The 26,908-nt window shown below is 35.8% G+C and overlaps 1 protein-coding gene across 1 annotated transcript; it reads right to left on the reverse strand.

Moving 5' to 3' along the window:
* Nucleotides 1–2,438: 2,438 nt before the first annotated feature.
* On the reverse strand, nt 2,439–26,908 carry LOC123544261 (neurogenic locus notch homolog protein 1-like). Its single transcript, XM_053531484.1, has 13 exons — nt 26,840–26,908; nt 26,470–26,549; nt 25,858–25,929; nt 24,460–24,613; nt 23,528–23,622; nt 22,638–22,712; nt 21,912–21,996; nt 19,974–20,219; nt 18,777–18,836; nt 15,945–16,079; nt 11,319–11,330; nt 3,895–4,012; nt 2,439–2,857 (listed from the first exon to the last, which is right to left on the reverse strand). Exons 1-13 carry the CDS (start codon nt 26,883–26,885, stop codon nt 2,689–2,691), a joined length of 1,347 nt encoding a protein of 448 aa, XP_053387459.1. The 5' UTR covers nt 26,886–26,908; the 3' UTR covers nt 2,439–2,688.

The following is a 26,908-nucleotide window of genomic DNA, read 5'->3' on the forward strand; positions in this document are numbered from 1 at the left end:
ACACTAGGCCCGCTGCAGCAGTCTGCAGTATGTTAACCTCCACACACTAGGCCCGCTGCAGCAGTCTGCAGTATGTAAACCTCCACACACTAGGCCCGCTGCAGCAGTCTGCAGTATGTAAACCTCCACACACTAGGCCCGCTGCAGCAGTCTGCAGTATGTTAACCTCCACACACTAGGCCCGCTGCAGCAGTCTGCAGTATGTTAACCTCCACACACTAGGCCCGCTGTAGCAGTCTGCAGTATGTTAACCTCCACACACCAGGCCCGCTGTAGCAGTCTGCAGTATGTTAACCTCCACACACCAGGCCCGCTGTAGCAGTCTGCAGTATGTTAACCTCCACACACCAGGCCCGCTGCAGCAGTCTGCAGTATGTTAACCTCCACACACTAGGCCCACTGCAGCAGTCTGCAGTATGTTAACCTCCACACACCAGGCCCACTGTAGCAGTCTGCAGTATGTTGTTAACCTCCACACACCAGGCCCACTGTAGCAGTCTGCAGTATGTTGTTAACCTCCACACACCAGGCCCACTGTAGCAGTCTGCAGTATGTTAACCTCCACACACTAGGCCCACTGTAGCAGTCTGCAGTATGTTAACCTCCACACACTAGGCCCACTGTAGCAGTCTGCAGTATGTTAACCTCCACACACCAGGCCCACTGTAGCAGTCTGCAGTATGTTAACCTCCACACACCAGGCCCACTGTAGCAGTCTGCAGTATGTTAACCTCCACACACCAGGCCCACTGTAGCAGTCTGTAGTATGTTAACCTCCACACACCAGGCCCACTGTAGCAGTCTGTAGTATGTTAACCTCCACACACCAGGCCCACTGTAGCAGTCTGTAGTATGTTAACCTCCACACACCAGGCCCACTGTAGCAGTCTGCAGTATGTTAACCTCCACACCCTAGGCCCACTGTAGCAGTCTGCAGTATGTTAAACTCCACACACCAGGCCCACTGTAGCAGTCTGCAGTATGCTAACCTCCACACACTAGGCCCGCTGCAGCAGTCTGCAGTATGTTAACCTCCACACACTAGGGACACTGCAGCAGTCTGTAGTATGTTAACCTCCACACACTAGGGACACTGTAGCAGTCTTTAGTATGTTAACCGCCACACACTAGGCCCAACGTGGCAGTCTGTAGTATGTTAACCTCCACACACTAGGCCCACCGTAGCAGTCTGTAGTGTGTAGGCCTCCACACACTATGCCCACTGCAGCAGTCTGTAGTATGTTAACCTCAACACACTAGGTCCACTGTAGCAGTCTGTAGTATGTTAACCTCCACACACTAGGGACACTGTAGCAGTCTTTAGTATGTTAACCTCCACACACTAGGTCAACTGTAGCAGTCTGTAGTATATTAACTTCAACACACTAGGGACACTGTAGCAGTCGGTATTATGTTAACCTGAACACACTAGGACCACTGTTGCAGTCGTTAGTATGTTAACCACCACATACTAGGCTCACTGTACCAGTTTGTAGTATGTTAACCTCCACACACTAGGCCTACTGTATCAGTCTGTAGTATGTTAACCTCCACATACTAGACCAACTGTTGCAGTCTGTAGTATGTTAACCTCCACACATTAGGCCTACTGTATCAGTCTGTAGTATGTTAACCTCCACACACTAGACCCACTGTTGCAGTCTGTGGTATGTTAACACCCACACTATGGTCACTGTAGCAGTCGGTAGTATTTTAACCTCAACACACTAGGCCCACTGTTGCAGTCGGTAGTATGTTAACCTCCACACACTAGGCCCACTGTTGCAGTCGGTAGTGTGTTAACCTCCACACACTAGGCCCACTGTAGCAGTGTGTGGTATGTTGACCTCCACACACTAGGCCAACTGTAGCAGTTTGTGGTATGTAAATCTCAACACACAAGGCCTACTGTAGCAGTCAGTAGTATGTTAACCTCCACACACTAGACCCACTGTTGCAGTCTGCAGTATGTTAACCCCGACACACTAAGCCCACTGTAGCAATCTGTAGTATGTTAACCTCCACACACTAGGCCCACTGTTGCAGTCGGTAGTATGTTAACCTCCACACACTAGGCCCACTGTAGCAGTCTGTAGTGTGTTAACCCCCATACATTAGGCCCACTGTAACAGTCTGTAGTATGTTAACCTCCACACACTAGGCCCACTGTTGCAGTCGGTAGTATGTTAACATCAACAGACTAGGTCCATTGTAGCAGTCTGTAGTATGTTAAACTCCACACACTAGGGACACTGTAGCAATATGTAGTATGTTAACCTCCACACACTAGGCCCAGTGTAGCAGTCTGTAGTATGTTAACCTCCACACACAAGGCCCACTGTAGCAGTCTGTAGTGTGTTAACCCCCATACATTAGGCCCACTGTAACAGTCTGTAGTATGTTAACCTCCACACACTAGCCCCACTGTGGCAGTCTGTAGTATATTAACCTCAACACACTAGGCCAACTGTAGCAGTCTGGAGTATGTATCTCATAATACCTTTAATGTCGTACCTTTATAAATTGTGATCACTTGACTCAACAATTATGTTAATTAACTAATAAAATTCGTTTTTCAGCCATTAACACAATTTGTTTTTATTTCAATGTTTACGGAAATACATACATTTTTAAACTCCAATTCATGATTAACAATTAACATAACAAAGGAAATGTATGTATGTTTAGTTAAACATATGTGTATCCTGGATATAGGTTCCTGTATGCCTTTGGAATGTTGATGGTGATACCACTAGGACACCTGGGCTGTTTGCAGCACGAAAATGACGTATAATATGGCTTTATATTAGTATCTTCCAAATGACAGATACTTGGTAACGCGCTAAAGTCCAAACACCTGAAATAATTGTTATAATCTTAGATATCTTATGGGCGGTCGTTAACAATGCAAAGAGGCTGGTATGAATGAACGCTATATTTAACATTTAATAATCTCTTCTTATTTATTTTCGACACAAAGCCGAAAGTTGGAAATAACCGCGCATATCTCAAATGGCAGTTTTCCACCATGGATCTGCTGAGATTCCACGCAAGCGCAAAATATTTTAAAAATCAACACAAACAGATCAAAAACGATTTCAAGGACATTTCGTCTCTCATTTCTTTGCACAATCTATTTATAATAAAGTGGTTATAAAACAATTTAGGCGTAGTCTCAGGTATAAATTTTGTTGATCAAGAGTTAAATTTGAGTGATGAATTTTAGAAATAGTATAAACTTTAACTATTTTTGAACTAATAAATTTAGGAGAATTTTGAGTTCAAAGCCGTTACCGTAAGTTTGACCAAAAATGCATTCATTGCAATGATTACCATTTGAACAGAAAAGATATAACACTGAAGTATAGGACAGACTGGTTGTGATTCAGGAAATACACGCGTATCATAATTAATAACAAAGCAATTAATGTCAACACAATCACCATATGAAACTTATACAGTAAAAAAAGCTTTCCTTTATTGGACTCAGTGTTGTATATTTTCTATTTTGTTTGGATCATGGAGAATATTCATGATTACTGTAATAAAATTCCGTTTAAGCAGGTGCAATGGGTGCGTGAGGTGTGTTGCACATTTCATTATCTCTTATGAATGGACCGAATCTTCTATTAATATGTTGCGTTCCAACAGGATCTTATAACAATTTTCTATTTACTTCGTATAAAACTCACCAATGTGTTTAACTTCTTTCACCTTCGTTACTATGCACAAACTATCCATGTACACAATATTCATGCAACTCCTTCCACTCGTTGAATACATTACAAGTAAAATATCAGGACATGCAAGACTCGTCATTCATTTTTCTTGACTGCAAAGCTCATATAAAAACACTACTAATGGAAAAAATGGAAGAGGAAGTGACCAACTTACACGCTTTGGCACGTATACATTCCTTTTACGGCGTCTGTACATGTACAATTTCTAATACATCCGTCTGACCATGTTTGATTTTGTTTATAAAACTGATCCTTGTATTCACAAAACGCACCTACGAAACAGAAAATAAATCATAATTGCATTTGTCTTATAGATACACGTTAGCTTTTCAGGAGCTATCAGAAGTATAGTGGTCTGTTTGGGGTTAAAACTGCGCATGCGTGAGAATGACGACACAGCAGGTGTGCGGCGGTCATATTGGATTTTATAAATAGTAACTCATTTGCATATAAAATGAACTCAGTACACATGCGTGGCGGCCATTTTGAATCTTTTTAGAATGACATCAGCGGTTTATTTTTATAATGTTCTACATATAGAAAATGTCTCCCGGAAGTATACAGAGCTGACTTGTATGCTCCGTGAACATAAGAACAAGATACTGCAGGGAAATCAGAACGTTTTATGAATTATATTTAATTAACAAAGCTAATCATATTGATTTATCCATGACCTAAATGATTAAGTACATTTTATGGTAAGCAAAGAACAGATAAATAATAACTTAAAACAAAATATTTATAAAATTTCTCATTAAATTACAGAGAAATCAAATACACCTATATAAGAATTATATTTAATTATCAATTGTAATCATATAGATTTATCCATGGCCGAAATGAATTATTACATTTTATGGTAAACAAAGAACAAAAAATAATAATTTAAAACGAAACATTTGTCATATTTTTAATGAGAAACAAAAGCATTAAGCATTACTTAAGATAGATAAAAGAAGCCGTTAGCAGAAAATAAAAGATTATTTTGTGTTGACGATGTTTCCTCCTTGTCTTCCACTGACAAAATAACTCCCATAATAAGTGTATTAATCCTAAATGCGCATGTTCGGACCTACGTTTACGCTGTATTTAGGTTATGTCACGAATGCATCAAACCAGATCATTGTCACAATGTCTAGCGTGTGTTTATTTAACGACGGATGGACGGATAATAAAAAGTAAATATGTCAAAGTTAATCCCTTTAACGTCACCACAATATCCGGCGTGTATTTATTTAAGACCGAATACTTTAACAATAGCCTATTCAGCTGTCAAGTTCAGTCCCTTGAAAGTCGCCCTAATGTCTCGCGTTATTTTGTTTACGTTATCCACAATTCGTCTCTTTTAAAGTAGAATTTCAAATGACCCTTTTAAAGTTTAATGTGCTAAATGGTCCAGTTCCATTTATACGTTAATATTTTTGACTTGAGATTAGCTTAAGATAGTGTTTTAAAGGATCTGGCCAATATTGACATAAGTATTTTCAACAACAACAGCAACAATGGTAACGGATTGAAATTTGATAAGTTTTGTGACTACTTTTGTAGGTCTTTCGAAAGATATCGTGAGTAAAGATAGGTTGTGGAAAAACTATTTTGACCATTCTGGAAAATCGAGAGGCATTTTGATAGGTAACAGTACAATTAATATTGACAAACGGGTTTTCCCATTTCGTGTCACAGTTTCTATTCATTAATATTGAGATGTTAATGTCATGTGGTAGACTTAATAAAAATCTTTCATTTACACCCCCACCCCCATTCTTGTTTCAATTTTCAACCGTTATCGATTTATGACGTAAAAGCGATTTTAAAACCTTTTCTAAAACTTTGCATTTCGCACTTGTAATGCGCACCATTTGAAAGGTTTCGTCACGTAGATTAAAAATATATATACTTCTACATGCCTATCTCTTATCGTTTCAGAGATATTCAAGTGTGAAAATGGTAGTGCACACATTTGTGACGTCATAATTTGGCGCTAAATTCAAAATTGACGACTTAAAGTTTGAAAATGCCATATCTGCCTTATTTATAAACCGATTTTGTTGATCTTGGTGTCAAAAGAAAGCGCTTAACGAGAATTATCAATGGATAGCATCCCAAAGGGAATACTTTTACTCATGCCTGAATTGTTGATTTCTTTTCTACTGGCTTATCGTAATATACCCGTGTTTGGTATCCTAACAAATGGTTTGAAAACGTCTATCAACTCACGGTGTAAAAGCGGAAGTAAAATCTCTTACCAGATCCTTACACTTTGATATCCAAAATGGTAGTGAATAAATTCACAGGGCGAAGTATAATAAATAGAGTCAAAGGAACATTCTGATTGGCCAATATAAAAAATTGCAGTGTTCTAATTGGTAAGTGATACGACACATTCTCATTGGTCACTCATGATTCACACACATATAAGTCAAAAGTCATTTTGACTATGACAGAAGACGGTGCTTGCACGTCGTGGAGAGGGCACATATGGCGCTAACTGGGTCATGTATATTGTCTGTATATTGTCGACCTAGTTAGCGTCACATGACTAAAACCGGGGAGTGTGGCCGTAAAGAGGGAACAATAATCATCCGGAATGCATCCTGCCGATGTGTACAACATATTCGTCGATAGTCTACATGATGAGCTGCGCCACGACTTGAGAACCAGAAGAGTTTGCACCCAACTGGGACTTATGGATATCTACGTCGACAGCATGATTTTATCTTGTTTTTACATTGCTTTTAACCAACTTACCAACTTACCGGATCTGACACCGGTCATACTTCTTGTTGTTGTCAAGTATGGCTCTCGACGGATACCCGGACGGGACCAGAAGTAGGTGGGCTTGTCGACTCAACAGGGACTCGAGAGGGGTACTAAAGACGACTGATGATGCGGATTACCGAGGCATACTACAGATCATAACGACAGGATGCAGACCGGATGACCAGACGTTGAATGTAGCAGCAAATGAATGTCCAAATTGTAGAAAGATAATAACGCAGACTTCAATATAACAACGCAGATACAACATAACAACGCAGATTTCAACACAAGAATGCACCACATAATTGTAGTCCACAAATACGTAGTACAACTAATGGGAGAGAAGAAAAGACGATGATACGAAGGAGGAGGGAATAATTGCAGATATGCTCGCCCATATGGTTTCAACCGGTGGCGAGGGTAAATAACCTCAACATACATACTATGACAGAAAGCGTTACGAGCTACTGCATTAAAACATCTTCACAACTTCCACCGCCACCTCAACTAAAGCTTCAGTTTACATTTTATTACATTTAATTCAAATATACGGATTATAAATAAATAACAACAGTATATTTTTCTGTACACTATTATTGCGAAAGCTTGTATTACTAATACAGACTACATGTATCAACTAAAATACGAAAAAATAAAGTCATCATTCAACGTCTTGCATTGTACATCAAACGGTTTTAAAATGTCCTTCATTTTCGTCCAGAAAATCGATTCATGATGTAATATATGCAATACAGCCCGCTTATGTCTGAATCTGTACCCTGTATCTGACTGAAGTTCATCCAGTGAGGCTTCTTTAGCAATTAGTCAAAATGTAGTCTATTACCCAGTGAATCGAAAGATTAGTCGAGTCCTCTCTTAGGAAAATAAAAGGCCACCCAATGTTTCCTGATCCTTGACTATATTTGAAATGACGTAACATCCTCTATGTATCTGAATGCGATCCGCAGCACATATTGTCACAAGATACATTTTTAACATCCCCTCAAGTTCATAGTTATTATTATTACTATTTATTATTATTATCATTATAATACCAGATTTGTTGAGCGCCCTTTTCATATGTTATATACGTTCAAAGGCGCTTTACAATTAAACATGTGACATATTGCAGATATGTAGGAAAATAACAAAAACATGACATATGCAATCACAAAACTGAAACTGAACAATTTGATTAAACGCCTTTTTTTATAAATGATATATTCAATGGCGTTGTACATAATAATAAAGAAAAATAGTTATTACAACAGTACCATCAATGAACAATGATATTCATTTTAAAATCTATAGGTGTTCCAATCCATAGTATTTTGTGTTATGCTTTCGTGGTATTTCTTTTAGAATGTCCAAATGATGACTTATAGTTGTGTGCATTTCATCCCTATGTCGCTTCAGATCGCTTTGGTTTTACTAGTTTTTCTACGTGTTCTTCCCTTTTTTATTCTTGTTGTATTGCTTCCCTTTCTTGTTCCTCTTTTAGCTCGGCCATTTTTCTAAGAAGAGCACCACTATCCACGATGTAACAACCCTTATGATCAGGGCGTTCGTATCCATCCCTTAAGTCTTTAAAATGTTGGTACCATTTCTCTGGGTTCGGGATATATGGTACCCAGTTTTGCTGTTTATGATCATAGACTTCATTGGAACCCATTTTAGCAAGGAAAAAGTAAAAGCACGTCAATCGTTCTAACAACATTCATTCATCATCATCCAATTCTTTATCGTCCTCATCTTTATTAATATTCTCTATTTGACATTCTTCTTTTCTGTTATGATTGGACCAAAATACTTCAAGTCTTTTCTAACTGCAAGTTTCCTTCGCCATTGAAATAGTATTCTGGTTTATATTCACCATTTGTTAGTTTCTTCGTTTTTGGATTGTTTGCTCAAAATGTTTCGCATAAAAGTGATTGTTCGGTGCTCGATTTAGTTTTTTTACATACCCAGTGCTCTTATTCACTTGTTCAACCGTTTCATTAAGCATTTTACGGAGCTAGGTAAATTTCTACCATGTGGCTATTTGCTGTTGTCAATATGATTATTAGATAGGATAGTGATGTGTATGAGAGAAGAGGTTGTATGAGAAGGGAGGATTGGAGGAGGAGAGTTGAGGTAAAGTGGAGAAGAGGAGGTGAGGAGAGGTGTTGTATGCAGAGCTCGTTAACGCTTCTGTCATATCAGATTTTTTGGAACTATATGGTGTGATTCATGACGTACAGAAAGCTCATATCACTCTCCATAGAACACGCTATTTCTATATTACATAATCCAATGTCAAACGTTGCTTTAACTCTAATGCACTATGTAACTGTGAATAAGAAACGTAGCATTGCATTTGATATTCAATCCTGTAATATTTTTCCTTCACTTTCTCCCCCACCCACCACTCTGGACCCTATACCATTTCCCCACGATTATGTACAATTTTTTGTAAACTTATAAGTTGGAGCCGCAGATCCGCGGACCCAATATTCATGTTTATGTTATATTAAATTTTGCTTTGTGTTAAACAATACGCGTACACGCTGTCCAGATTAGTTTTAGAAAAATTATGAAAAATAATTAGCAAGTTTTTCTTTAATGAAAGAGGCAAGTATTACGATTTATCACATCGCTAAGATGTAAGAAATTAATTGTAGAAATTGTTTTTACTCAAATATTGATATTTCAAACAAAGAAATGAAGTTTTTTTTTATCGTACTCATAATGGATACTCCTAACCATAAAAGGTCATAATGGAAATAGCTGTGACAGTGTTGCCAATGTTACTCTTTCTGATGTTACCAAATTGTTGAGAGATATGAAACCAGCTTCTCGCGCTATGTTCTCTTAAATTGTTACTGTGTTGAAACTGATATTAGTCATGCCTGCCACCACACTACTAGTGAGTTTAAGGAGATTAAAAATATACTTACGTTCCACCTTGTCTGAACGTTTGAACCAAATTGTATACTTTACATATTCACATTGAACTGATTTGAGAATGTTTAAAACTGTTAAGTGAAACTACTTGATTTTCAATACGTCTATTGAATGTTACATAAATTATTATTGTTCAGTATACTAAATAAAAAAAAAACAACAACACATACGTATTTTTTATATTGCGTTACAGATTATTAATTATGATAAGAGTTTATTTTGCTTATAGTCATGTATAAATGGTAAGAAAATACTGGCGACTTGAGATGCGATTCAGTACCCCTAAAATGCACCAGAACTCGCCATTTATGATCCTGTTTTCCCTCCGTATCCTCCTTACCGTGCAAGGGCATAGGGCGTAACGGTGGCGTAACTACCATTACGCACAATACGCATGTGCGTATAACTTTTTGTCAAATTACAACCCTAAAATGCAGCCAGACTGCACCAAATGAAGTCAATATTTTAACAATTTTATGGGTGTCCTCCATACCCCCACCGGAAAGAGGGGGACACCCCCTCCCACGCCCACCCCCTTTCATATGCGTATAATTCAGATCGCCCTGGATACCCCTTTCGCGGCCCCAATATCAAACACCTTCCGACGCCCCTGATTTATAACAATTTGTTGTACATTATTTAGGTAAAAATTTTAATCGGTCCCCAGAGTAATACATTGTATGTAGATACTTACTTGGGCAGATATGAATTATTTAAATACAACCGCCAGCAAATAATCTACATACTTGTGAATGAAAATCTATTTCCGGTTATTCTGCAGTAAACCGACCTTTGACTATCGTGCACCGTGATTTGGTCATTCCATTTATACACTGCGTGTAAAGATTTATGAATGATTTTTTTAAAGACAAATGCTGCGGCGTAGCACGCAGTTGTAATTTGCGTTTTATGAAAATACTCCTCTGATTCGCGTCTAATATTTATTTAAGTAAGTCGTGTTAGAATCGAAATAGTAAGTATCTAAATAAGATTTGTCGTAGCATAACCCTCGTTTGTCGCTCTTACGCGTAGAAATATATCACTCAGTTCTTCGGTTTTCGTGATATATTCATACGCATAAGAACTCCAAAACTCGGGTTATTCTACGATAAACCTAATTTTGATACTTGTTATTTCTTACATATCTTTTCGCATACCTATTAACACTTCGTCGAGAATTACACCCAAATTAAAAGATGTCTTTTATAAACAAAATCAATGTTTTGTTCGTATATGCTTAATGGTCTATTATCATACCTTCATGGAAAACAAAGGACAAACTTTAAGGGTATATTTAACTTTGCTTCATTAAGACAGTTACGAAATAAAGTCTTGTCGTACATTTTACGCTATTGTTTTTCAAAACGACGCCGACAACGACTGAAGACATATTTAGGCAACAGCTGAGTCTCAACGATTTTTTACACGAGCTTTTATTAGGAACTTGGGTCCAGGACCAAAAATGTAAATTAGAAATTACGGCAAGAAGTTTTTAGAACGGAATCAGTCAAGGAAACGGAAGCTAAGTCAAAGTTTTTCTTTAACGAAAGAGGCAAGTATTACGATTTATCACATCGCTAAGATGTAAGAAATTAATTGTAGAAATTGTTTTTACTCAAATATTGATATTTCAAACAAAGAAATGAAGTTTTTTTATCGTACTCATAATGGATACTCCTAACCATAAAAGGTCATAATGGAAATAGCTGTGACAGTGCTGCCAATGTTACTATTTCTGATGTTACCAATTGTTGAGAGATATGAAACCAGCTTCTCGCGCTATGTTCTCTTAAATTGTTACTGTGTTGAAACTGATATTAGTCATGCCTGCCACCACACTACTAGTGAGTTTAAGGAGATTAAAAATATACTTACGTTCCACCTTGTCTGAAAAACGTTTGAACCAAATTGTATACTTTACATATTCACATTGAACTGATTTGAGAATGTTTAAAACTGTTAAGTGAAACTACTTGAGCTTCAATACGTTTATTGAATGTTACATGAATTATTATTGTTCATACGTTTTTTTTTTTTTGTATTGCGTTACAGATTATCAATTATGATAAGAGTTTATTTTGCTTATAGTCATGTATAAATGGTAAGAAAATACTGGCGACTTGAGATGCGATTCAGTACCCCTAAAATGCACCAGAACTCGCCATTTATGATCCTGTTTTCCCTCCGTATCCTCCTTACCGTGCAAGGGCGTAAGACGACGCCGACAACGACTGAAGACATATTTAGGCAACAGCTGAGTCTCAACGATTTTTTACACGAGCTTTTATTAGGAACTTGGGTCCAGGACCAAAAATGTAAATTAGAAATTACGGCAAGAAGTTTTTAGAACGGAACCAGTCAAGGAAATGGAAGCTAAGTCATCCAGAGCACTTGTGAAATATTCTAGATTTCTGCACTTAAATCAAGGAATGTGCACTTGGAAAGGAATTTATTGAATCAGATCTTCTAGGAAAAGGTTATTTATTTTTTCTGTCAAGCGTCGTTATGATATGTCGATAGATTTAACCCAGGTCTAACGTTTGCTTTGTGAGAATAAATATCCGAGTGACAAACGAACTTTGGATAAAACTTCACTTGGCAGCAAATTAAAATTATTTCATCATTTATTTTTGAAGTAGCGCTGTTAAGAGATGTTTCGTGTATTGATGATCAGCGTGGAATGATTGAGGTAATAAATCGTATTTTGAAATCAGTAACTTTATAAAGCTTCCTCATTAATTAAATTAGTAATTCAAATCTTGTAACGTTAGTTATAAAAATGTTTGTATTGAATTTTACATGCTTATGAACTTAAAAAGCATTATACAGAATGTAATAAAACTTGTAATATCGTATTGCTTTTAACCACAGTTTCTAACGCTGAGATGGATTATTTGAGTGATTCTTCTACCATTTCTTGACCACAGAATGACCATTCTAGTGACTACAGTGGAACTTCCGAAAACAGGACCTTTTAAAAACCAGAATCCCGTTTTTATTTCGTTTCTTATTTCTAGATATTTTTTAACTTCTGAAAACAGGAACTTTAGAATTCTGAAAACCGGACGATTTTTGAAGGACCTTTTATATTTGAACCCTTAAGTTGACATCCGAAAACCTAACAGCAAAATATTTGCCGGTTTAAAAGTGACATATGTTGTTAATTCAAAACCGCCCATGGCAAGTTGTCAACATGTTCTTTTGTTTATCTATTTGCGACGCGCGTTTATTTTGACACGAGCTATAATCACAATGATCATTTGATTCAAAAGCAAAGAAATAATCGGCGATTACTTTAATTTGTTTTCAATATATGAAAACGTGATGAATTAAATATGTTACGTGTTGAAAATTACTCAGTGTTTAAATGAAAGAAAGATCGGTGTTCAATTGATTTAGTTACATCGATTAAACTCTGAATTATATGAAAGCGTATGTGGCATTGTTTTAGCTATGCTATTAAAACGAATGAGGTTTTATTTTAGCCATGCTGTGTAAGTGTCGGCTGTTTTATAAAGCCGAGCTATGAAAGCGTATGAGGTTTTATTTCAGTTTTGCTATTAAAGTGTATGGAGTTTTATTCTAGCCGTGCTATGTAAGCGTCGGCTTATTTATTTTAGACGTGCTATATGCGGTTTTATTTTAGCCGTGCTATTAAAGCATGTAAGGTTAAAGTTTAGCCGTGCTATGAAAGCATATGTGGTTTTTCTTTAGCCGTGTTGTGTAAGGACTGGCTGTTGCATTTTGGCCATGCTATGAAAGCAGCTATTTCTTTTTCCTTTAGCCATGCTATTAGAGAATGTGCAGTTTTATTTTAGCCATGCTTTTAAAGCGTATTAGTTGATATATTAGCCATGTTGTGTAAGCGTTGGCTGTTTTATTTTAGCCGTGCTATGAAAACGTCTGTGGTTTTATTTTAGCCGTGCTATGAAAGTACATGTATATGCGGTTTTATTTTAGCAGTGCTATTAAAGCATATGCGGTTTTATTTAGTCATGTTGTGTATGCGTTAGCTGCTTTATTTTTAGCGTACTATTAAAGCTTTTGTAGTTTTATTTTAGCCTTGCTGTGAGGGAGTTGTTTTTTAATATTATCCATGCTGTGGAAGAGTTGACTGTCTTAAAGGAGTTCATCACAATATTTTATGCGCAGCTCAATCGCGCAGCGAGCGATAACCACTGTAAAGTTCAGAATTCGCCGCCGAAAGTGCATAATTGTCGGACATGCAGCGCACTCGCGCAAAAAATATCTTATGTACTGTCAATATAGGTCGTGTATATTTTACCTTTAAAAGTGATGGTATTTTATTAGAGGAGTAGTCGTAGGAAATGCTCGAATCGAATACATTCTGGACAGCCAAAGTAAACTATTTCGTCCAGTAATGATTCTGCCGACTCCATGTCACATAAAATTCCAGAAAATCTTAACGTAGATCTATCTCCTTCAAGTTCAAATGTGACTTGCTGAAAATATTGTTACCGGTATACTTTTTGTGCCCAATCCCGCATTTCACGTAGTAAGACCAGAGTTATGGCCCTTGACAGTCAAAATGTACATAAAGGGTCGCATGTACCTCAAAAGTATATGCGCCAAGAGTCATGAAACCATACAAGAATTAAATTCAGCATGCGAAGTTGTGCACCAGTGCTTTTATTTGAGGTTTCACTCAGTAAAAACAGATTTATGTCCCTTGACGTGGTCAAATATATACGTAAATGGCATGTGGAAGCTTGTGTAGCACGTATCTCAAAACGTATTTGACCTAGAGGCATGCAGCCTTAAAGGAGCATTATACCGCATGTGAGTAAGAAAAATAGTTATGAAACTGATCATAACATTGTGCAATTTGTTGTATAAGAAAAAAAAATGTTCATAATTTTTAGGTGGGTGGGGTAATGAAAAAATACTTTTGTGGGCGGAGTGAATATTTTTTAATTTTTCTTGAAAACAAGCACGGGTTGATATTATTTTTTTGGTTTAGAATTTTTTGTCTTAGTTCTAGCTTACATAATATAAAATTTTGTAAAATTCTGTCCGCTAGATTTTTCATATCATTAAGAAATACTTCGTGTTTTTCTCAGTTTCAAATACTTTCGACATCTGTCAAGAGTAATTTTTCTGAGTTAATATATCTATATGTTGACATTTTATGCATAGTTATAGTGATTTCATTAATTGTTATGCATAAACAGTAACATCAGAGTGAAATTTTAAGTAAATAGTTGTTTGCAGTAGTTTTATTATGACATGTATGTGTTGTTTCTTCAGACAAAAATACCGATTTGGTGTTCTTAATAAACTTTGAATATTGAAAAAAGAAGCACGGGTACCTATCATTTTTATTTTTTATTTTAACTAGTCATACATCAATCTATAAATATGCAAAGTTATAGAAAATTCTGTCCGCTAGAAATAATTGTGAAAAACATCTTTAACTAAAATGATATATGTTTTAACAGTTATTTCTAGTTTTTCTAGTTAACTGATCGTGATGTGGTTATACATGCCTGGATTACCGCTTACTTCGGGACAGATAAGTACATGTTTGGAAATATCATGTTAGTATATCAGCTTCTACTATTTCAACCTTGTTCTTTTAAGGTAGTTCTGCACGTTTGATAAACTGGAAGTGTGGGCGTAAGGTCATATATCCGGAAAACATAGAATAAAGCCTGGGTTCGGCGTACGGAAATGAAAATCATTTTATGAATTAATGGCAACCTGTGAGTAACTTTGTTACAGTGGCAATGGTATTATCTTTCTAAAGTTAAAATATGACATTAAAATATCTGACAAGTTAAAAATTAACAATAAATTAGCGTGAAATGTGCAGTTCACTTTAATCATGTCTAGAAAAAGCACATGGTTCTATAGATTTTATTTCACCACATTACAGGCCATGTGTTAATTTACAACTGTGAGAAGTTTCATAAATTCTACATTTTAGAAAATTTTCAGTTCTCGAAAATGTTATGAAAATTATGTTTTTCCTATAGACTCCAATTACGAAAAAATGCGTGAGGTCCAAATTTTTTAGTCTAGCTAAACATCCAGCACAAGAATATATCATTTTTATTTGTTGAAGTTTCTAAGTATATTTTGAAGTTTAGTCAAATCCTACAATGTAAAAAAAAATCGATCCGAACGTGCAGAACTACCTTAAAGACGAATTGTATCCTAAAATATTCCAAATACAGTGGTTAGGAATTTATAGCTGCGACGCATTCATCCGTTTATCGAAACTTTGATCGTTACAGAAAGATTTCTAACATGATCAAATTATGTTCATGCTACCTCAAATTGAACTGTACACCAAACTCTTTTAGTGACGGTTTATGGAATGTGTACTTTTATGTAAATGACGACTGAAATAATCATGAAAACCTTACATTGTGACACGAGATACATGATAACATGTTAACTGACTAATACGTTCAAATTATATTTCAAATATTTGACGTTTTCAATATCTCATGTTTTACGTATATTTTCAGTTCTTACCAACACCGCTGCAGAAATTGCAAGATCGCATACAGTTTTCTAATGCAAATTCAACGTACGTTCCGTAGCAGTAGTAACTGAGATCCAGTAGACCACAAGTATCCAGTTTGTCTACACATGCCGACTTTGAAGTATCTATAAAACAAATATTTTTATTTTAAACGTCGTCTTCGTTTAAAAGCAGAATGCAACAGAATGTACCCCTTTTCAACCTGCATTTTTAATGCTGTGTTCCCTAGGGTTTTAATCATTCACCTTCTGCTGTCATCGTCTAACTTCATAGTAAGCGTTATGTTGAATAGAACAATGTTACAACTATCCTAATGAATATACACATTTAAACATCAGTTTGAAAAGATAGGATGTCATTATATGATAGAAGAAATTGTTGTTTTTTTTCTAGAATTCGCAGGCGAACAAAACTTAGCACAAAAATAAAAGCTGATGGAAACAGTTTAACGTAAGATACACTATGTTGCTACGTTAAACCCTCCTTTTCCGTAGTGTACGAAATCATTTCGTGCCGTATCAAACACGTGAAAATGAAATAATTATCGCATTGTCGCCTTGTCTAAAAGGTTACATATATACGACAATTTATCACTCTCGCGAGGTTTCAATCAAACTGAGCCTGCACCATTTTCATTTTGGTCTTAATTATCGCATGTCGTTCTTAATTCTCGCGTCAGGAAATTGAAATTCCACTTAGAAAGGATACTTAGTTGCGAAAATTAGTAACACATTCTTGATATAACACCACGGATGAAATTTCCAGTTACACCGTTGAAAAAGAGAAATGGCATCAGCAGATAAAAAGAAGAATAAATATCAAACAGGTAATGCAACGTTCCAAAAACACAGCCTCCCAAAAACGAAACTCACAGCACGCAGATGTGCACACTACCAATACACACACACACACTTGCATACAAAGCAAACACGAGGACAAAACGTACAAATGAAGGAATACAGTTGGGCACTGCATTGGAATGGTCGGTGGGAAAAATACCACTGGGTAGCTTTAACCGGTTATGATGCGCACCGACCTCACTTTTACACCAACCATATTCCAAAGTAACAGGACAGTATAAAAATACCGTCGCCAGATGAATCTCTTAACACACACAATGGAAACAAGAGCATGTTTAAACACAAAATATGCTCCTGTATTATTATATAAAAAGCAAACATGGAGAACCAAAACGCATGTACTCGTTGCCTTTGTAGAAGACAGAGCATCAAGAAAAACACCCTTAAAGGCCCGACGAAACAGGCCAGAAGACAGGAATAAAAACAGTTCAGGCCTTGTGGGATTTAACAGAGTCTCCCCTCTCTTCAGTCAGATACAAGTAAAGAGGGAAGTGTAGCGTCCTACTATAAACGGACTGAATACTAAACATGCGGTGTGTCTCAATACAGTTGGGTCGTAACCTCTTTTTATAAAACGTTTTAAAATTTAGTTGGAAAATTACCATGACCCAAAATATTACAAAGTTTGTAAACCACATCATTTCCCCAGAAAATCCGGGTTTTGAAATACCTTCTCGTAGAATTGTCTTTAAATTACTACTGAATTTTAAAACTAAATCAGAATTAAAATTTAGAAAAATATTTACGCAATTTGTAATAACGGTAGCCTTGCAGAAGAAGTTTATTTGTAAGATATTGATTACGTTCATTAAATCCTCAAAATGATTACACGCTCTGGAAAACCGAAATAATTGTGAAATATATACCCCATAAGATGCAGCCTGAGATACAGCCTCATCGAAATGGAATGGGGGAAATTTACAATGCTAAAATCAAAATCAGCCATCTTGTCTTGAATTTTGGTATGTAAAACTAAAAATGTAAAACTAAAACAGAAGCTGTAGTACCCAAATTGTTAGTTTTATTTAACTGAAGTTCCCTAGGATAAATAGTACCCACCAAATGACCAAAAAAATCGGATTATCCATATTAAGAATTTCATCCAGATAGCGTGATGTATTGTTAAATGCAGTTATAATATCTGCCTGCGTATCTGGAGAAAGGTTCAACATAAAGTCTCTTTCATAACAATATAAAAACAAATCTGCGACAAGGGGTGCACAATTTGTTCCCATGGGAATACCACCAACTTGTCTTCAAACTCCCGGGGAAAAATGTCTTATTGGAATGGTTTGAAACTTCACACACTTATTCACTGGGATAAACTTACACTGCATGTTCCATAACTCTATTTATTTTTTTACAAAATTATGCCCCTTTTTCGACTTAGAAATTTTTGGTTAAGGTTTTACATGTAAGCTGTTATCTTAGTACCCGCTGATGGGAATGGATTGAAACATCACACACTTGTTCACTGTCATGATCTGACATGCAGTGCACAGGTTACACAACTCTACTTTGTATTTTATTACAAAATTATGCCCCTTTTTCGACTTAGCAGTTTTTGGTAAAGTTCTTGTATGTAAGCTGGCATCTCAGTACCCACTAAAGGGAATGGATTGAAACTTCACACCATTGTCCACTGTCATGACCTGATGTGCATTTTACAGGTTCCATAACACTGTTTTGCAATTTCACAAAATGATTCCCTTTTTTCAACTTTCATTTATTCATCTGTCAAGGCTGTTGAATAGTCGAGCGTTGCTGTCCTTCGATAGCTCTTGTTCTATTTTCTCTGACTGATTTTTAGAAATGTATTAATTTACAATGTACAACTGATCTATTTATTGAAATACTGCTGTTTTTGATTAAACAAAACATGGTATCCCAAAATCCGCAGAAGTTTGTTTTTAACTTGTTACGAAGTTAGCGTAAATAAACTGTGTATGAATGTTAACTTACTTTTACTTTCACGAGTCGTAGGGCTTGCATGTGTTGTTGACATCGGTAGAGTTGCAGATGCTGTTGTAAAATATGATATCTTACAAAATATACATATACACATGGCAGTTTATGAACGGATGTTATATATTTAAGGCAGGTAAAAAACTACATCTACAAAAGCAAAAGCAACTTCGTTACATATAATGTTTAAATCCATACATAACTTCTAGTCTGGTGGTAATGCTCTTGAGTGTTTCCCACCTAACCAAGAGGCCTGTACTGGTTCTTCCCAGGAAAGACGGCTTCGCGTGTATCGGGGCTATACACTAGACGCGTGAAAGAACCAGACGGTCTATTCGCAAAGAGCTAGGCTAAGTTGGCCGGACAGGCCTGTACCTAAAAGTATTTCTCTCTATCTGTTCTGGAGGCTTTATCTCACTCTGTCCTGCGTTTGCTATATGTAAAGCGTCTTTGAACGTGGTTATCATGAAAAGGGCGTTATATAAATCTGGTATAATAATAATAATAAAGAAAATGTGCTGTATAATTTTGTGGAAAATGTTATTTATAACAATTTTTATCTGAATTCAATTACAATATTTAGGAATGATTTTCAATCAGTCTACAAAGTTATACAATGTATATAGATACTTACCCACAACCGTGTCTGTCTTTCTGCTACTTAACATGGTAAAATGTATCTGATGAGTTCAAGAATATCACTCAGAACAAACATACTTTTGTCACAATTACGCTCGTACACACCATAATCGCACGTACAGTGTCTGTCTTTCTGCTACTTAACGTGGTAAAATGTATCTGATAAGTCCAAGAATATCACTCAGAACAAACACGTTTGTCACAATTACGTCCGTACACACCATAATAGCACGTCCCGTGTCTGTCTTTCTGCTACTTAACGTGGTAAAATGTATCTGATAAGTCCAAGGATAAAGGATATTACTCAGAACAAACATACCTTTGTCACAATTACGCCCGTACACACCATGATCGCACGTACCGTGTCTGTCTTTCTGCTACTTAACGTGGTAAAATGTATCTGATAAGTCCAAGAATATCACTCAGAACAAACATACCTTTGTCACAATTACGTCCGTACACACCATAATCGCACGTACCGTGTCTGTCTTTCGTGTACTTAATGTGGTAAAATGTATCTGATAAGTTCAAGAATATCACTCAGAATAAACATACCTGTGTCACAATTACGTCCGTGTACACCATAATCGCACGTACATCTATACGTATCATTGTAAGGAGAACATTTCCCGCTCTGACAAGGATTTGATAAACATGGATCCGCTGGTGCTGGTGATGTAATTGCAACTGAAGATTGTGAACTTGTGGTAGTGTTGATGCTGCTGAATGCCCCCACTGAGGTATTTCTGCAGATGTTGTTGCACAAGTCTTCTTTACAGCATTGAATAACGCAAGTGCCACCTTAAAGAATTTGATGTTCTCAATGTACAAGTAACACTTATGAAGAAATTTTAGAAATTTTGTCTTTTTTAGAAAAGATTCAAACTATTGATAAAATGCGACATCAAAAGCCCAACCATAGGCCAATTTCCTCAAAATAATTTCAGATATACGGTAAGCAGGCAAAATACTTACAGGCTCGTTTAACCTTTAGCCTGCTGACGGTAAGTTATTCTGCCTTAGTGACTAGTGCAGACCAAGATCAAGCTGCACATCCGTACAGGCTAATCATGATCTGCACTGTTCGCTATTCAGTCAGTACATTTTCAGTAAACACCCCTTCAAATAATGAATGGTACTGCCCGAATAAAATGATGGACCAGTCCATTTTAGGAATTTAGCAGGCAGGGAGTAGTTTACCTTATCACTATGATAGATTCAAATCAATTGAACCGTAGCAATGTAATGTATGTTTTAGCTGCTACAGTCTCAAGTTTATCTCTTTCCCTTCAAATACAAATTTCATCTAGGTTTAGAGCAAATTTTGACCCTCAAAAAGTATTTTCTATTGAATGAAGAAGAAACGTATGGATATTTACACTTTTCAGTTATCCGTAGGAGTCTGCTCGTGTTTCCATGGTAACGCATTTTCTCTCAAATTTAAACAACTACGTACGATAACGAGTTTCTCGACGGCTTCAGTGCCATTCTCGTTATGACAAAATAGAATATTAACGTCATATTTAATTTGGCAGAATATCAAACACTTTACATGGTACCCGTATTTTTCTTAACGTTTTAAGTAACCATTAACCGTTCTTATATGAGATGGCTTGTAAACTAGGATTTACCCTAGTATTTGAAATTCGTATCACGTGGTCGAAAGAACATATACATATACGAGCATAATATAAAACGGGAATGTGTATTTGTGATAGAGTCTCAGGCCTTTCAGACATGATCAAGATATAATCTTCTTTTCAATTAACTAGTGACCTCTTATGCCCTGACCCTAGGGCTACCCAAGATATAAAACATGCTCTCATTTACATGTCAAGATATATGTTGTTCACAAGCATGGATACACCCAAGTCATGGGAAATCGAACAAGTGTAATAACATGTCAATTATTTTAGAAACTTGGAAACACTACTAGGTCACAGGCAAATTGTTCAAGGGCTACAGTACGAAAGTGCATAAAGAATATAAAATGAGAATTATCAGAGTATTAACTTTACATCTAAAAGTTTCAATTTGCAATTTATGCACATACAAGTCAAAAGTTAACATATGGAGAACGAAAAAATGAATTTCGCCTTTAAATGAATGCAGTTTGATTTGTAATTATTTAGTTGCAACATGTCCTTTATATACACCGAACTAATAAGTTACTTTTTTTTCATTTGCAGCAATAATTTTACATACACATGGAAATAAATTTTTTTCAAAATATGTAAATTGATGTATCTTTCTCGAGTGAAGTAACGCCAACTTTGGGCCCGAAATGGCATAGAGTATCATAGGTAAATGGAACTTGTAATTGCATAACCAATTTGAAATACGCAATATTGTTAAGATTAAGTTATAGCATTGTCTTCGTTAAACTTGACTCGTAACGTTTGTCTCGCGGACTGAGGTTGCTCGGTACAAATATTATTTTATTATGCTATTTTCAAAACGGGAGATAAAAGAAACAAGAATGAAAAGACTTACTTATTGGTAATGATTCCTTTTTCTTCCTTTTTCCAACCAATGTCGAGGACACTGGTCTATATTTCGACATTTCGTCATTGCAAGTCTGTCGTATATATTATGGTAGATAAGGTTAGCATTTCAACGCATAATGTTTGATCAAATGGGCAACATCATACCATGCTAATTCAGTTGTGTCCATGTGAAAAATCGTCAAATCATGTATCTGATAACGAAACTCTATTATTTGTAGTACAAATAGAAACATTATAAGAGACATTGTATTATATGACATTTTACAGTATATTTAAGGTGTTATGTTAACCTGAAATACGTAGAGAAGGCAAGGTAAACAAAAATTGAACAGCACGCACCCATGATGCCAAACTAAGATTTGATGGTACTTAATAGTATAATTAAACATGTCAATAGTATATGTAATTTCTATAATAATTTAAACTTTAGCCAGCTGTCGGCTAGTGAATCTATCTTTGCGACCAGTGCAGACCAAGATAGATCAGTCTGTACATCCGTACAGGCTGATCATTGTCTGCACTGGTTGTTATGCAGTCAGTCCATTTTAAGTGAACACCCCTTTGGATAATAAGTGGCACTGCCCAAATTGAATAATGGTCCAGTCCATTTTAAAATATATTAGCAGGGTAAAGGTTAACTATTATTATGTTTCCTTTACTCTCTACCTGTATATCCCCTTAAAGAAAATCAAATACAATAATTATTGAATACCTTCTCGTTTTCGCACTTTGTTTGATATCTGAATCTATGTGTGACTGGATCTGATGTTCTGAGAAGCATGCACGCCTAAAATGATCAAACATACTATTACACGTCCTTCGATATAGTTAGTTCTAAAACTGAAAACTACAAATAACATTAAAGAAACACAAGCAGTGGTAAGGCGCCTTGCTTTAACACGATTATTCTCCAAATCGTCGAAAGCATACATGACCTGTATCACATAATGATAACCTTGTAACTTCAAATGAGCTAGAATTTTTGTGTAGTATTGGAGGCATTAAGTATGAACTTCTACCATAAACCTTCCCTAAATTGTTGGAAAAAGAGTTACACATAAGTCAGTTACTGTTAGGTATCCTTTTCCTTCCAAACTGGATTACAAGTGATGATATTCAAGAATGGGTTAATTCATTTAAAAACTGTAATACACCTGTGTAGACTATCCTTCAAAACAACAAGATAAATAAAGATATATTGGATCAAACACTTCACCAAGTTGTGCATTTCTGTTCAGATTAAAGAAGAACATATAACCTTATCCTTCATCAAAGACTTACTTTCTCTATTTTTCTGCCAACAAACCAAATTACTTCATTCTGCAAATCCTGATATTAATTGTTCGACAGTTTATACATTATTCACTGGTCGCATAATCCAGGTTACATAAAAGCAATAAAAGTTACATTAATAATGGGAACCAAGATAAAAGCAATAAAAGTTACATTGATAATGGGAACGAAGTCTAAAATATTGCTAAGCATACGTATATGCTCATTTTATTCATCTTTTCAAAAGTGTCTTAACATGAGTTTATGGGGTCAAATTGCAGAAGATACACTTTGAATTCTGTTGCTATGGAAAACAAAAATTCTACTAACCTCGTCCTGTCCGCACATTGTGATTTTACTACAGTCAGATGGTGTACTTTGTTGTGGACAATTGAAACACAGTGGACCTCTGGGCGAAGGATAACCTTTAGCAATAAGTTTATGATGATTAAAAGTCGAGCACTTTCCAAATTTAATACACTGTTGAAGAAAGAGTGCCGTTAAAAATATTTTTATCAGTTTGGATTCATAGCATATAAATGCATGTACAGTACCTTAAAATATTTGATTGGTAAATGTTTCAGCTTCTGTTTCAAAATACGGCACTTTATTACGGGTTATTGAATAAAACAAAATTTATGACCTGACAATGATTATGGGAACGCTGCCTCACAACACTGGTCACTTATATTGTTATAATGTGATATTTGTACCGTACATTTTCGCTTTTAAGACACATTTTAGGAGTCGTAATTCCAGTTCAGGGAGTTGGGAGCAACTTATAAGTGCGTACTACAGGGGAATTAAAAGAAAAAGAAATCAAGATTGCATGTCCAGCGTCTTGTAAGCGAGTGCATCTTATAAGCGAAAATATACGGTAAGTGCATATACGTTTATAAATCAATATTCCATCGTGTAAAAACAATCATACCTTGATAACAATGACACCAGTAAATAACAGTTCACCCACGTTAAACAGGTAGTGGAGTACACAAACCAGAAAAAGCGATTTAATTTGAAAACTTACGGTGCCCCTAAAGTGACATGTTACGTACTTTTTTTCCACTTAGGTAATGTGAGACTTTTTTATTTCGTTTAAACGAAATCATTTCGTTTAAACGAATTAGTTATTTCGTTTAAACGAAATAGTTATTTCGTTAAAACGAAATGATTTCGTTTAAACGAAATAAAAAAAGTCTCACATTACCTAAGTGGAAAAAAAGTGCGTAACGTGTCACTTTAGGGGCACCGTAAAAACTTACCAGTTTTACCACATCCTGCGCTGTTACAAAAGTCATTGCTACAACACTCGCTACATGTCAACGAATCGTTTGATGTTCTCTTCAATACCGACAGGTTTTTCATCTCAGTTACAGGAAGGATATCTCGTTTACTGGTATGGGATGTATTACATTGCTGCGCAATATAATCAAAACATATTTTCTAAGACAGAAATGACTTAAAACGAATGCGAGAAAGGAGAATGTTCACTTTTGCAAAAAAATGTCGTAAACAATAAAAGAGCAATTTCCAAGTTACCTTTCGTCAACAACTATTGTTTTATCAAACTGTATGTTTGTTCATCATGGAAGAAAATATCTGACGTAAATGAAAACATTTTTCACATAACAGGTTTGGAAACCTTCATTCGGCAACTGAGTTTTAAACACATCTGAACTTTCAGTATTGACACAGCTGTCGACCACAACTAAAATGATACATTCTGTGAGTTATGGTTAAACATTTTTATGGTTCTTGACTGTGCTCATAAAATCTGTAAAAAGATCCTTTGGAAACAAACAATGCAACCAAGAAGAAATAATAGCAGACACGGTTTGACTGAGTCTGTTCATGAGAGGTAATGAAATGTGCAACACCTCTCACGCACCCTCCCCCCACCCCTCAGCCTCATGTCTAAAATTATTCCCAAATGACCTGACTGTGACAAAAATATTTATTTATTTTCTCAAAGATCCATGCTGAAAAAAATGATTTCAGCAACATTCAGTAGCATGTTCTGAATAAAATAATAAGATAATAAGTCGGTTTCAAAAAAAAAAAAAAATAAGATATTGAAATTTGTTCTGAAAGCCAACAATGTTTTAATTTTTCTGTTCAGAAATTTTCATATTCATGTACGCCGTAAAAGGCTTAAGTGAACTTCGACCTTTCTAATACGCATTATGAGATATGTTACACAGCTATGGACATGTAGGATTTTTAATTCGAATTTCCATTTCAAAAAAAGGTTCATTTACTTTTTGTAAATTATGTTCTGATTGGTGTGTTAGCTTTTTGAGTTATCTGTTCATATGTGTTGGAAAGCAAGATTTATTCTGTTACTCACTTAATCTTGTTGTGGATGCTCCATTACGAATATTCAATTAAAGCTTCCAGTAACAGTCTTTAGATAAACGTGGTATCACGGAACATTCTTTTGTTGGGATCTTGACAACGATCGAAGATCATTGTCAAAAGTATGTTCCCACAAATCAGATCATAGTGAATATATGTTATACCAGATTTATATAGTGCCCTTTTCATGATAACCACGTTCAAAGGCGTTTTACATAGCGTACGTTATGTGTCTGCCAACTGCCGATATCATAGCACAGATAGAGAGATCACGCTGGTATCTAAAGATGTGAGAAATGTTTTACCAGTATGTCTCTGCAGCCAAGGTCATACCGAATCTCCCCTGCTGGTGTAACTTTAGCGTCAACAAAGCAATTCTGAAAATATTATTTTTACGTAAGATATAGAATTTTTAAAATATCATAATTATATAAAATGGTGGTAAATTCAATTTTTTTTTCAAGAAAGCCTGCGGATGTTATTAGTTGTAATAACGAGCCTAGTTATAAAGTATTTGAAGGAATACTACCTGAGATGTAGTTCAACTTTTCCGCTGTCTCTTACATGGAAATGATTTCTTGCACCCTAGTAAGGCATTTCATGTAATTCTACCTAAGCCCACAAAATTAATCTGGCACCCATGCCCGATTAATAACGTGTTGTTAATTACAGTTAACGAATTGTGATTATATATTGTTTTTGTAAGATTCTAATAAAATCAAAAAGATAGTCTTTGCTCCTCACATTCTATTTCTTGGTTCAGAAAAAAGATATTTAACGAAATATCATAAAGTTAAGATACACAGTTAATGTCGAAATGGATGCGTCCGTCTGAAGATAGAACCAGTGATAGATTATTCTATTATATTAAAGGCAGCCATGTAATTTGCTTGATTTATGAGCAAATCAAGACTAACTTCGTGGGATCCGCATGTAATTACTGTTTCACAGTTAATTGGCAGTATGGCATCTGTGCATTTCAGACATTGCAATCCAGCTGAAATGAAATACACAAATTGAAATTTCTATTTATATTACACCATATTACACCACTATAGTCATCAAAAGACTGTCCTACAAGCAGCAAATGAGATATAACGTTACGATGGTTTGCATACTATTTCTTGTGAGTTGTACTGTATCTTTTATCGATGAGTTGTCTAAGAATACATGATGATAACATCAAGTCCATTGATTTGAAAATTGTTCCAACAACTTGCATTTTTACAAATGCTGCAAACAACTATAAATATACAATTAGATAAAGCAAAGTTATGTCCTACTGACCTTGAACAATCTGCCAAGACAGTACTGTCACAACTATAGTTAGCATATTGTTCTCTCGCTCAAATGGTC

The sequence above is a fragment of the Mercenaria mercenaria genome, chromosome 19 (assembly GCF_021730395.1).
Source record: "Mercenaria mercenaria strain notata chromosome 19, MADL_Memer_1, whole genome shotgun sequence".
NCBI classification, from domain to species: domain Eukaryota; kingdom Metazoa; phylum Mollusca; class Bivalvia; order Venerida; family Veneridae; genus Mercenaria; species Mercenaria mercenaria.

What these genes read in the sequence shown, in the direction of transcription:
- LOC123544261 (XM_053531484.1), bottom strand. Translation starts at nt 26,885, where the DNA reads ATGCTAACTATAGTTGTGACAGTACTGTCTTGGCAGATTGTTCAAG. An exon ending in GTCTTGGCAGATTGTTCAAG is followed by an intron (nt 26,550 to 26,839) that starts GTCAGTAGGACA and finishes ATTTCATTTCAG; the next exon opens with CTGGATTGCAATGTCTGAAA. An exon ending in TACGACTCGTGAAAGTAAAA is followed by an intron (nt 16,080 to 18,776) that starts GTAAGTTAACAT and finishes TTTGTTTTATAG; the next exon opens with ATACTTCAAAGTCGGCATGT.